General features: G+C 33.3%; 1 protein-coding gene across 2 annotated transcripts in view; it reads left to right on the forward strand.

Annotated features, from left to right (window-relative positions):
* The first annotated feature begins 11625 nt into the window (after positions 1-11625).
* Positions 11626-13451, forward strand: part of LOC111387168 (mediator of RNA polymerase II transcription subunit 25-like) — a 29773-nt gene continuing 27947 nt past the window's right edge. Inside the window, exons 1-3 of one of the 2 annotated variants that reach the window (XM_023011706.1) lie at positions 11626-11942; positions 12875-12905; positions 13055-13118. In XM_023011706.1, the coding sequence (XP_022867474.1) occupies positions 11845-11942; positions 12875-12905; positions 13055-13118 (193 nt within the window). In that variant the 5' untranslated portion in view covers positions 11626-11844. The remainder of the gene's footprint in view (positions 11943-12874; positions 12906-13054; positions 13119-13451) is intronic. The other variant, XM_023011705.1, reaches the window with a different exon arrangement.

Genomic DNA, 13451 nt, shown 5'->3' on the forward strand with positions numbered 1-13451 from the left:
TGAAGAGAAAGCTTGAAAGGAAATTTTCGTAATATATCCCGAAATTTGGGTAAATTTGCTGGTTAATTTTGAAACTTATTTTCTTGTTTTTGAAATGTGCCATAATTAATTTCTTAGTTATGAAATTTTCCCTTCTTTTATTCCACTGTTATTTATTAAAAAAATTATTGCTTCCTTTATTCCACACAATTTTAATAATATTTTTATTTTTAAGAATATTGTTAGGGTTTTGATATGTCTCCTATATATAGTTAGTTCTTTATTAATTATTACAAGCTGATTTATTACAGAATTTAGAATAATTTTGAGAAACACAATTATTGTAATTCTTTCTCCTTTATAGTTGTATAAAATATCCAATTCTTCTGCTAAATTAAATTCTTGTCTTTATGTTCATCTTATAATGATCGATACATCATATCGTGCCATATAACCTCATTCCATCCCCAAAAATATTGACTGCACATCTCAAAGGTGTAGATGATATGAATTCTCGAAACAAATCCATGGTTAGGGGACGGTGCCTCCATGAATGTACTATGACCATTGATAGGTTGTAAGTCGTAGTGGATTGGCAATTCTTTATCTAAATGTCAAGGACGGGATTAGCTATACTTCTTTGGTGATTAAAGGTGTCCGCAATACTTTCGAGTCTATGTCATAAGATCATAATTGACACTGGAGCCAAGGCAAGCTGCAGATCTTGGCTCATGATTAATAAGGCCTCATCCTCCAAGTAGACACTACTATATTTGAAATCCGATTGAGGGAGTTGAGGTCCTCTTTAGGGTTCTTTCCATTAATCCATTGTGAATATGGCTCTCTATTATATTTGGAGACCCAGTGACAGACTTGAGGTCTTCTTTGGGCCTTTCTTCATTTATCCTATTGGGAAGTTGGTTCTCTATTGTATTTGAAGACCCAATGAAAAAGTTGAGGTCCTTTATAGGCCTCTCTATTAATTCATTGAGGAAATGTACTCTATTCTATTGGGAGACATGATAAAGTGAATCAATGTCTTATTTAATCCTTTCTCACTAACTCATTGAGGAATTCTATAGAAGTCTTGAAAATAGCCAAAGTGGACTTACCTTCTTTAACCTGCACGGAAAGAATATTAAGGATCGAAATAACATTTCCTCATCAATGGCCTCGATTTAAAGACTATCTTAGGACGGAATTCTTGGGATTGAAGTAGCATCCCTTGTAATTAGCCTCGGATTCCAAGATCAAATTTCTAGGAAAAAATATTAGAATTGAAAGAAAAGTTGATTGAAAGGAAACACAATTATATCATCATATTTCTTTTCCAGCATCTGATGCCTTGATAACAATATGATCCCATTCATTTTGCTTCGACCTCCACTCAATATAATAATTTGAAAAAATAGTAAAAGTTTTGCAATGGCCCAAACTCAACAATTCAAAATTTCGAAGCAAACAACTAAATATCAAAATCCTTCATTTCATATAAATAGGAAAATTGGACTTGGGGGAGTAATGTTACGTGTTGAAATAATTGTTATCCACCAAGATTCCATATCATCCACAAAAGGGGCCATTATATGCTCAAGTGTCTTAGAATATTCGCACCTTGGGCCCCAAGGCACCACTGAAATGAAGGATACCTCACTGATTAAGTACCATTTAGAAACAAAATGCATAGAACCACAAAACTTGGCTAAAAACACGATTTAAGGCCTCGACCATCGAAATGTCTAAAGGCTTCAAATTCTAATATGGGTCAACCTAGACTTTAGTGCAATAAAACATGTGTGCACACACTAAATTGCTTGACAAAGTACAAACCTCAACAACATCTTGAAAGGTGGACTTAATTGTGATTTTCAAAACAATGATGAGATGATGTCAACTTACAAAAATGACCAAAAAGTCTCTAAAAAAGCCTATAAATAGGGACATTTGCACAACTAAAGAGGGAATAAAAATTCAAGGTCTGCCTAGTGCGATTTATCTAACTGGCGTGGTTTGCAAACTACTACGTCAGCCCAAGAGTTTACCCAATACGCACTTGAAGGGTAGTAGCTGCAAATTTCCCCATTATAATAAAAAATAAAATAAAATTCAGGTCCAAACTTTCACTCTATAAAAATCCATCTTGTATAAAAACAATTTTACGGATCTATTATAACCGAATCAAAACAAATACACAAAGTATAGTTCAGAATTATTTCTTTCGAAACATCACAGACTCCATTCGACCACATAACTCAAGGTATCATCGATATTTGGGCTGAGAACATATTGTACCCTTCTGTACAACAGGAAACCCCAAATAATCCCAAGCCAACACAGACTCATAATGGCTACTTCAACGGACCGACTAAAAATCCCCACTAAACCAGTATCTACTCCTTTCCCTTCTATAGAATCACATAGACTCTTTGGATCACAAAGAATACCACCCAAGATCACAGAAGATTCAAAGGGAAAAACACACAGTAGACGAAAAGAGATCGAAGGAGAAAGGAGACGGTTCAGAAAATCTTAGTTCTAGAGAGTTCCAAAAAACTGAGAGAAAGGAAAGACGCGTAAAATGAAAAATTAGGTTTTAAAGAAAAATATCAGACAGTATACATATGAGGGCTCATCACGGTAGATTTAGGTTTAGGGGATCCAACGGTCCGGAGCAACACACGTGGTCAAACGTTGGGCTCGGGTTTTGGGCCTCTTGTTTGAGTTATCGAGTAATGGGTTGTAGTATCTGAAATGGGCTTAGCCCAATCTATCATCATAGCCCAAAAGTTTGAGTTGTAATTCCAAAATTGGCATCACAATTCAAACAATCTCCACCTTGATGCCAATGACTCAAACTGAACTAGAAATTAACAAATAATAAAACCAACAATTCCATCCACTTGTTTTATTTGATTTCATAGCCTACAGCATCAAGATGGATACACAGGTCCCTGCAAAATCACAAAGGATTACCCAGCATCAATTTTCAGCATTTTTAAACAAGACTTAAACTTATTAAGGGGAAGAACCTTGGTTCCCATATCTGCTGGATTAAATTCAGTAGGTATTTTTTCAAATACTACTGAATTCTTAAGGATAATGTCACGAATAAAATACATCCTAACATCTATATGCTTCGTTCTTTCATGAAAAACAGGATTCTTGCATAAATGAATAGCACTCTGACTATCTGAGTATACTACTACAGGATGAGACGAAACATTTAATTCACATAATAATCCTTTAAGCCATAATGCTTCTTTTATGGCTTCAGTAGCAGCCACATATTCTACTTCAGTAGTAGATAATGCAACAATAGACTGTAATTGTGATTTCCAAGTCACACAAGTGTCACACAAAGTAAACATGTAAGATGTGGTTGATTTTCTATTGTCTCTATCCCTCGCATAATCAGAATCAACAAAATCCTTTAACACAATACCTTCTTTACATGGATTAAAACATAAACCCAAACTAGAGGACCCTTTTAAATATCTAAGTAACCATTTCAAAGCAGTCCAATGTTCAGGGCCAGGATTGGCCATGAATCTACTTAAGCTACTAATTGCATGAGCAACATCAGGTCTGGTACATACCATAGTATACATAACAGATCCCACAGCATTAGAATAAGGGACTTTTTGCATATATTTTACATCAGATTCATCAATAAGAGACTGATCTTTACTTAATTGAAAATGACTTGCAAGTGGTAAAGTAACAGACTTAGGTTCATGCATAGCAAATTTAGATAAAACCTTTTCCACATAGGAAGATTGTGTGAGAAAGAGAGTCCGTTTAGACCTATTTCTCTTAATATCCATACCTAGGATTCTTCTAGCATGGCCCAAGTCTTTCATTTCAAATTCAGAAGATAAAGATCTTTTAATGTCATTAATATCACTCATATGTTGACTTATTAACAACATATCATCCACATACAAAAGCAAGTAAACAGTTAAAGAATCATTTTTATCCCTTTTAAAGTATAAACAATGATCAAATGAGCTCCTAAGGAAACCAACTGATGATACAAAGTTATCAAAACGTTTATACCACTGTCTTGGTGATTGTTTAAGCCCATACAAAGATCTTTTTAATAAACACACAAAATCAGATTTCTTAGACTCAATGAAACCTGGTGGCTGACACATATAAATGGTTTCATCCAAATCTTCATGCAAAAAAACAGTTTTTACATCCATTTGTTCAAGTTCTAAGTCAAAATGAGCTACTAATGCAAGCATGACTCTAATGGTTGTATACTTAACCACATGTGAGAAGATCTCATTATAATCAATCCCAGGTTTTTGTGTAAAACCCTTTACCACTAATCTGGCTTTAAACCTAATGGGCTGTTTCAAATTATTACCCTCTTTTATGTTATAAATCCACTTACAATCAACTGTGGATTTGTCTTTTGGCTTGGGGACCAGGGTCCAGGTATTATTCTTTAACAGAGAGCTCATTTCTTCTTCCATGGCTAGCTACCACTCTTTTGACAGCTCACAACTCACAGCCTCCTCATATGACTTAGGTTCTTTAAAAGCAAGATCTTGAAATGACAATAAGGCTAGAGATAGATAGTCTCTCATTCTAAGAGGTTCCCTAATTTCTCTCCTATCTCTATCCCTAGCTAACTGATAGTCTTCTAAGGGATTTTCTTCGCCACCTATTTCTTGAACTGATATATTTTCTTCAGTTTCAGTTTCTGAAACTTCTTCATTTTCAGCCTCAATTTCATCAGTGTGTTCTATAGGTGTTTTGAGCTCCACCTGCAGCCTGGTTTCCTCATTTTTATCAGTCACAAGTTCAAATTTTTGATGTTTTTAGACATGCAGGGCATATCCAATTCATTAAATGTCACATTTCTACTTGTGATCATCCTAAACCCCTTAACACTTTTATCCCACAGCCTATATCCTTTCACACCCTCAGGATATCCCATAAAAATACATTTTATGGATCTTGGTTCAAGTTTACCAATACTTTGATGGGAGAATGAAGCACAACCAAAAATTTTAAGGTGACTGTAATCTGGAATTTTTCCAGACCACACCTCCTCAGGGGTTTTACCATCTAAGGCACTAGAAGGAGTTCTATTAATGATATACACAGTTGTCATAGCTGCCTCACCCCACAATATTTTAGAGACAGTAGAACTGATCATCATGCATCTAACTTTGTCTAGAATGGTCATATTCATCCTTTCAGCAACTCCATTTTGCTGAGGGATATAGGGTACAGTTTTATGCCTAAGAACCCCACTAACTTTGCATAATTGATCAAAGTTAGTATTACAAAATTCTAGACCGTTATCAGTTCTTAAGATTTTCATTTTCTTTCCAGTCTGATTTTCAATCAAGGCTTTCCAAGCTTTAAATTTTTCAAATGTATCTAACTTCTGTTTTAACAGAAAAATCCAAACCTTTCTTGAAAAATCATCAATTAAAGACAGAAAATATTTGTTTCCTCCTGGGGTAACTGTAGAAGAAGGCCCCCATAAATAAGCATGTACATACTCCAGAATTGAAGTAGTCTTATGCCTTCCAGTATTAAAATGAAGTCTATGTTGTTTACCAAGTGTGCAGTGTTACAAAATGGAATTTTTGAAATATTATCTTTTCCAAAGACTTCATTTTTATTAAGAAAATGCAACCCTCTTTCACTTACATGAGCTAACCTGTTGTGCCATTTTAAAGTGGCATCAACTTCAACAGTTGAGGATTCAGCAGTGTGACTTGAAATAACATCAGCTCTAGTGACATATATTCCATTTCTTTTGGTACCCTTGAAAATTACAAGTGAGCCTTTAATTATTTTTAACAATCCACTGCCCAATTTGGCTTGCAGACCAATGTCATCTAGATTTCCCATTGAAATTAGATTTCTGTTTAAATCAGGGATATATCTTACTCTTTCTAGAGTAAAGATATATCCATTTTCAAATTTCAAAGTCACACTACCAATTCCTAAAACTCTACATGCTGCATTATTGCCCATTACCACTTCACCACCATTTATTTCGTTAAAATCTTCTAACCATGACCTTTAAGAGGTCATATGAAAGGTGCAGCCAGAGTCAAGTATCCACTCTTGACTCTGGTCATTATTACTAGAAAAATTAACAGTATTCAGGTCATTTGTGGGTTTTATAACAACATAGACATCCACAGTTTTATCTCCTTGGGGCTCAACTACATTACCCTCATCCACTCTCTTTTCTCTCTGTTCATTCTTTTTCCTGTAACAATCTTTAATAAAATGTCCAGTTTTTCCACATCCATAACACTTTCTATTTCCAGACCTAGACTTGGATCTAGGTCTTCCTTTCCATTTCTTCTTGTTATTGTTATTTCCTTGATATCTCTGATTTTCATGACTATTACCTTGTCTAGTAAGTGATTTGCCTCTAACAAATAAACTTTCAGATTCCCTTCCCTGCCTTTCAGATTTAATTTCTAATTCTTTACTTCTTAAAGAATTAATCACAACTTTAGGGGTTAACTCATCCCTATCATACTTAATAGCAGTTTTAACATCTTTATAGGCTTCAGGTAATGAGTTTAGAAGAATAACAGCTTTGTATTTTTCAGAAACTTTATCACCCGCATTAGTTATATCTTGAACAAGTTTATTAAAGATGTCAAGATTGTCTTATAAATCTTTGGAAGGGTCTATTTTAAAACTGAAGAAACTTTCCAAAAGAAAAATTTTATTTGGTAAAGACTTTGTTAAATACAGTTCTTCAAGTTTATCCCATAAAGCTTTAGCCTTATCAAATTTTTCAACATTTCTTAACACTTGGTCAGATAGATGCAATATGATAGAGGTATAGGCAAGTTCATCAGATTCTGTTTTTTGTTCTTCAGTCATAGTCTTAGGAAAATCATGAGTTATAGCTTTTACAACTTTCTGTTGAACAAGGATCCCTCTCATTTTTTGTTGCCAAATGGGGAAGTCCCCTTTTCCATTAAAAACCCCTAGTTCAAACTTAGCAGTTGACATTTGGAGTTCTTAATCAATCAAAAGAAAGAATTATTTGAGGTTCAGTGTTCAACAGAATAGATAGATACAGAATAAAATTTGAAAGGTAACAAGAATCAAATCAAATTATTCAGTATCTAGAAGACTTGAGAATCAAAAAAGGAAAAGTAACAACATAGGGAATTCAAAATATCCAGGAATGAGAGAATGAATGATGCAATACACTTCAGACCCCAAACGCCCAAATTCACCGGGATTCCGTGAAGATCAAGTCCTCAGTTCAATGTTCAATCTGGGACATCAGAATCCAAAGCAAGGATATTATGAATGAATCACAATGAAATAATAAACGAATGCAGTTTACCAAAAAAAAAAAAATTTAACTACAAACGTATATCACAAGAAGATCTATTTCAAATGTATAACAATTTACTTCATAATCAACATGCATATAACTTATAATTTGATATTGCATATTTAGTAAAATGTTAAGTGGAGGATGCAAACCACAGTAGTAGTCAAGTTAAGACTACTAATCGACCAAGAAATCCATAAGGACGCTACTGGTCACTCAAAAAATCATACACGAACCAAGAGTTCGCTTGAAGATACACCTGCAGGGTCTAATGAGTCACACAAAGTAACAGTCATCAGTTCAATATACAGTTAGAAATATTAATCGAGAATATATGAGATCATTTAACAAAAAACAGATCTAGGGTTTTCAGGAAAAAATCGAAACCCTAGATAACCCCTTAAGATCTGACTGTAAGAATTGATTTCTTACAACCAGATCTTCTTCGAACGGAGATTAAACACCACACCAAGCTCTGATACCACTATTATAACCGAATCAAAACAAATACACAAAGTATAGTTCAGAATTATTTCTTTCGAAACATCACAGACTCCATTCGACCAGACGACTCAAGGTATCATCGATTTTTGGGCTTAGAACACATTGTACCCTTCTGTACAACAGGAAACCCCAAATAATCCCAAGCCAACACAGACCCCTAATAGCTACTTCAACGGACCGACTGAAAATCCCCACTAAACCAGTATCTACTCCTTTCATTTCTATAGAATCACATAGACTCTTTGGATCACAAAGAATACCACCCAAGATCACAGAAGATTCAAAGGGAAAAACACACAGTAGACGAAAAGAGATCGAAGGAGAAAGGAGACGGTTCAGAAAACCCTAGTTCTAGAGAGTTCCAAAAAACTAAGAGAAAGGAAAGACGCGTAAAATGAAAAATTAGGTTTTAGGGAAAAATATCAGACAGTATATCTATGAGGGCTCATCACGGTAGATTTAGGTTTAGGGGATCCAACGGTCCAGAGCAACACACGTGGCCAAACGTTGGGCTCAGGTTTTGGGCCTCTTGTTTGAGTTATCGGGCAATGGGTTGTAGTATCTGAAATGGGCTTAGCTCAATCTATCATCATAGCCCAAAAGTTTGAGTTGTAATTCCAAAATTGGTATCACAATTCAAACAGGATCGACATTTTAAAAATTCAAACATTCTCCGATCGAGAAGTACTTTTCCAATCAAACTAATGCCAAAACCACACTCCCTTTCTTCTTCCTACATAATTTGGTTCTTAAACACATCCAATCCCTCCCCTAAAAGGGCGAAAAACCCTACCAAACCATGGTAAAAAACTTGACCATTCACTTTTAAATTTTTTGAGGTCAACAAACACCAATACTTATTTATAGTTGTCTTTTCTTGGATTCTATATTTACACTAATAAAAAAGCATCATATCATATATGAAAAAATTCTTCTACTCCTCATCTCCCCACCATATAGGAATTACAAATTCGTACCACAGTGTCATTCCGTCCTCACTCAATTTATTTACTGGCTAAATCCACCCCTGCTAATGCTCTAAACGTTTCATAACATAAAATGTATTAATTGAAAATAAAAGCTTTGGTGCCTATTTAACTACCCCATAATGACAATTGAAATGAACGTACATAAATAAATATTCAAATGCTATTTAAATAAAAAGGGGTCATCAACCCTTTCATTCTATGTCCCTAAACTATTATTTTATATCCATATTCTTAACCTTTTAAAATTGTGGACACATCTCTCTAGTTTATAAAAAAAATATTTATTGAAATAAAAGGCCAACATAATTTGTTATTGGGAAGGGATGAAGCATGATGACATGTTTAATGAACATGAAACTGAGAAAGATTACTCTTACGATTTTGAAATGAAAGTTAAAATCAGTGTTGGACTATTTTGGAATTACCAAAAAAATAAAAAAAATAAAAATAATAAAGTCTTTTTGAACAATTTCATTATTTTCATCCAATATTAGATGAGTTTCATGTCACCACTTAACATTCAAATACACAATTCTATTTACTGAATACATGAGTGCTACTATTTTAGAGCCTATTTGAGTAGTTTCTACTACTACTTTTCTTGGAAGAACTTCTTTATAAAGTTATCTTGAACCAAGTGTATTTTTATGCTTAACTAATAGGCAAAATACACACACAAAATTATCAATCAAATTTAAAAATAGCTTAATTTTAAAACTAACTTTTGACTTTTCAACGATTAGGCTAAATAATTGCTTAATTGCAATCACTAAACACTCTCAAAAAATTATTGAGCTCAATTTTGCAGATATTAAAATTTAGATTTTAATCATATCAAAGTCGATAATTAATTTCAATGACATATTTTTATGTGTCAAATAACTTTCTAATCATATATTTTATCAGTTTTGATCAAAATCTAATAAAAATTTAATTTTAATCATCACCAAACAAGACTGAATCAAATCCAAAAGAAATGGCCTCGAGAGCAGCTAACTTTGTAGAAGTTATGCCAAATAACGTTTTAATAGGTCAACAATATAAGTGCAACACTAGTCTTTGTCACATGCGTTGTACGAGTTTTATATTTATTGTATTTTCATTAGCTTAAAAATTGTAGATTTCTCTGTTGAATATCAAAATTGCCACTTCTGTAACTATATGATTATGCTAGATTAATCCTTATTTCTTTCTCTGAAATTTCTTATAAAAATTAGTTAAGTGCTGTAGCACTTGTAATCCCAACTCCGGACTTCTTAAGAGAAATCATTAGTTCTTTCTTTGAAATTTCTTATAAAAAATTGGCTAAAAGCATTTCAGCTCTTGTAACCTCAACTAAGACTACTTATTTCTTCCACAAGAATTCCTTCATGGAATCTGGACTTGTTTAAGAGCAATCCTGCTTTCTTCTAAAATTCCTTGTGGGACTTACAAAACTCACAACCTCAGCCCGAACTGCTTGAGAGCAATCTTTATTGCTTCATTCGGAATTCCTTTTGGGAATTTGGACTTTCATAAGAGCATTCATTACTTTCATATAGAATTTCTTATGATAATTGAATGGAAGTTTGTAGCACTTAGAACCTCAGTTTGAAATACTTAAGGAGACATGGCATGGCATTGAATTGAATTGACGCAAAATAACTAACATTAAATAATGCCTATATATAATTTACTTATCATTTTTTTCATGAAAAACGAATGTTTAGCTATCGCAGAAAATTACAATTTTTTTATGTAATGCCTTTCAAGGATTTTTTCAATTGACATGTTGAATTTTTTTATATTATTTGATAGGATTACTTGTTTCCACCACAAATTCGTGAATTAGTATATTTTGTCGGCTAGCTTTTGAGTACAATGAAAAAATTGATGCCAAGGATATTTTTGAAACTTTATAAATTAATGTTATCTTTTTAACTTACAATTATATAAAAATATATATATATATATATATAAGCCACACGCAAGCACTCCTCCTACCCAGATTTTTGACAAAAAATCTCATTTTTTTAAATATAAATCATTTAATGTTTCAAATTTATTTTGTCATAAACTTAAAAAATAAAAAATCAGCCCCCACCCCAAATCCCCCAATCCCACAACAAATGGAGAAAATGAACATTGACAGGGACAAATAGAAACAATTAGGGAAATGTATAATAAATGAATGAAACGTCGTCATTTTTTATTATTCACGTAATGATTAACCAAAAAATAAAGAAAAAATTTGAGAGAGGATTAGCACGGAGAGGTAGCACTCTATGCATTATGGAGTGCATGGAGATGGCAAGTGCGCGGAGAGTGCCATCTCCGTGCATGGAGAGTGCCCACTTCGTGCACTCTGCTTGATTTTCTTTTTCTTTTTTCTCTTTTCTTTAAACTAAGGACTTCAATTTCCCCCTTTTTAGAGAAATTTTAAGATTGTCCGTTCTTTACGAATTTTTAGTCAAATTTGATTAGAAACGTGCCAATGAACAAAAGGAAATGGAAATTAATATGGACATAATAAAAGGGAAAATATATATAGTTACAGTGCAATTAAATACTTCAGATATGTACAAAAGTGAATGTGTACTGTAAACACCGAGTAAAAGGGATAAAAAAAAAAAAAAAGGAAATATCATTGTATCAATCACAAAACAACAGGATGTCGTTTTTATTCCTTGATGAAAAAAAAGATTTTGCTACAATGTGATAAAATAGAAGAATTTACTGTTGTTAACTATTGTAACTTTTCATTCTCTTTTTTATATAATAGGGAAATGATAAGTCCAAACATAAACGTCGCACCTAAGGGCGAGAGAAGTCAATGGAATTCAGTTACAAGACAAAAATGAAATAAATAAATAGGCCTGGAGGTAGGAGTCGGTTGAATTGACCCAGTAAAAGGTGACAGAAATGGCATGAAAACTCACCGTTGACAGTTGGGACTCGAGATGGTGTGCAGATAACCAGTATCTCGAACAAAATCAAGAGCAAAATAAAGAAGAATTCGAAGATTTGAGATTGGCTCAAGAATATCCGTAAATGGCGCAGAAACAGCTAATCGTGGTTGTTGAAGGAACAGCCGCTATGAGACCCTACTGGTTTACCATTCTCTCCGGTTACCTCGACAAGATGATTCGGTATTTCATTAACCCATACTGTGATTTCAATGTGTATTTATTTGTGTATTTGTGTGACCTGATGAAAAATTAATTTTTTTTATGGCGGCGAATTGTTATGGGATGGGCTTGTTTTGGTGTGGAATGTATTAGAATTCTGATATGGGTTTTCGCGTTTGAATAATCATTTTTTTTTTTTGGGGAAATAGATATACTCATTTTCTCTTGCAATTAGTGTATGCATCCAAGAGCAGAAGTTACTTTTGTGTTCTTGATGAGTGTATAGACTGCCAGTTAGTGGTCATTTTTGTTTATTTGGCGAATTGATCTATGAATTAATCAAAAGCTTATGGGAATTTGTTTCTCTAACCTTTTGATATTCTTAATGAGTTAATATAATTCTATTTGTTGTTCAATTAATTTATGTTTGTCACTGATTGGTATTATATGTGTCTATTTTCTTGTAGATTGATATATAAACTATGACGCAGACACGGGAATTTAGTGTTTCCACCTAAAAAATGCATTTTTTTAATGTTTTCATTGTATTTTGGGTAAGAAACATGATGTCCTTACTAAACTTTTAGTGAATAAGTAATCCCCTGGTCGTTTGAAGAGGAACGTGCCTTCTCATTGTGAGGAACTTGAATATTATATTCATGTGTTATCATAGATTTGACAGAGAAAATGCCCTATATATCTTCTCTTGGCTTGAGGGAAGCTTAATGAGAAAAGGTGCATAATTTATTTTAGATCAACAAAGTTAAATATTATTAAACATCAGATGAACAAAATGAAAGCATATTATTGTAACAAATTATGCCTCCTAAGGTGATCTGTTTTATAAAGTAATCAATGCAAGACATGACGCATTTAGTTACATTTTCTTTGTGGACAATATCTTCAGCTTTAATATTTATTGATTTTTATTTTTTTTTGTTAAATATGTGCAGGAGTTTTGTTGAAAATGAGTTGACTGGTCAGGTATATATGTATAATATTTCGAACTTTCGAAAGTTACAATGCTTCTTTCTCCATCATCATTAACATTTACTTTGATTATGCAAGTTGTGTTACTTGTTTCGTATATATATTCACTAACTCTTTATGTTTGCTTTGTATCAAATTTTCAGAAGCCATCTACTTCCAGTGTTTCATTCTCTCTGGTCACGTTCAATGCTCATGATCCTTATATTGGTGTGTATTTTAATCATTATTGCTATGTTCATGGGTTTTCTTTGTAGTGAGACTTTTGTTAACAGTTGTCTTAGAAAGATTCCTTATTTTACTCTTGCTCTTCCTTCTCTTGAAATAAAAAAGAAAAATTGTTTGATGCACCACTGTATCTTAAGGTTTTGCTGGTTTTACCATGTAGTTTTGTTGGATGATTTCAGAATTAATTTTGAAAAATTCTTGTCTTGTCGTTTGTCATCCTGATAGCTTTTTCCATTTCGGAATCTTGTCGATTTTTATTCAGAAGCTACAGTCAGTCAATAAAGTTGACCCCCCCCCCCCCCCCCCCCCCCACCA

This window comes from Olea europaea, unplaced genomic scaffold, assembly GCF_002742605.1.
Source record: "Olea europaea var. sylvestris unplaced genomic scaffold, O_europaea_v1 scaffold393, whole genome shotgun sequence".
NCBI classification, from domain to species: Eukaryota; Viridiplantae; Streptophyta; class Magnoliopsida; order Lamiales; family Oleaceae; genus Olea; species Olea europaea.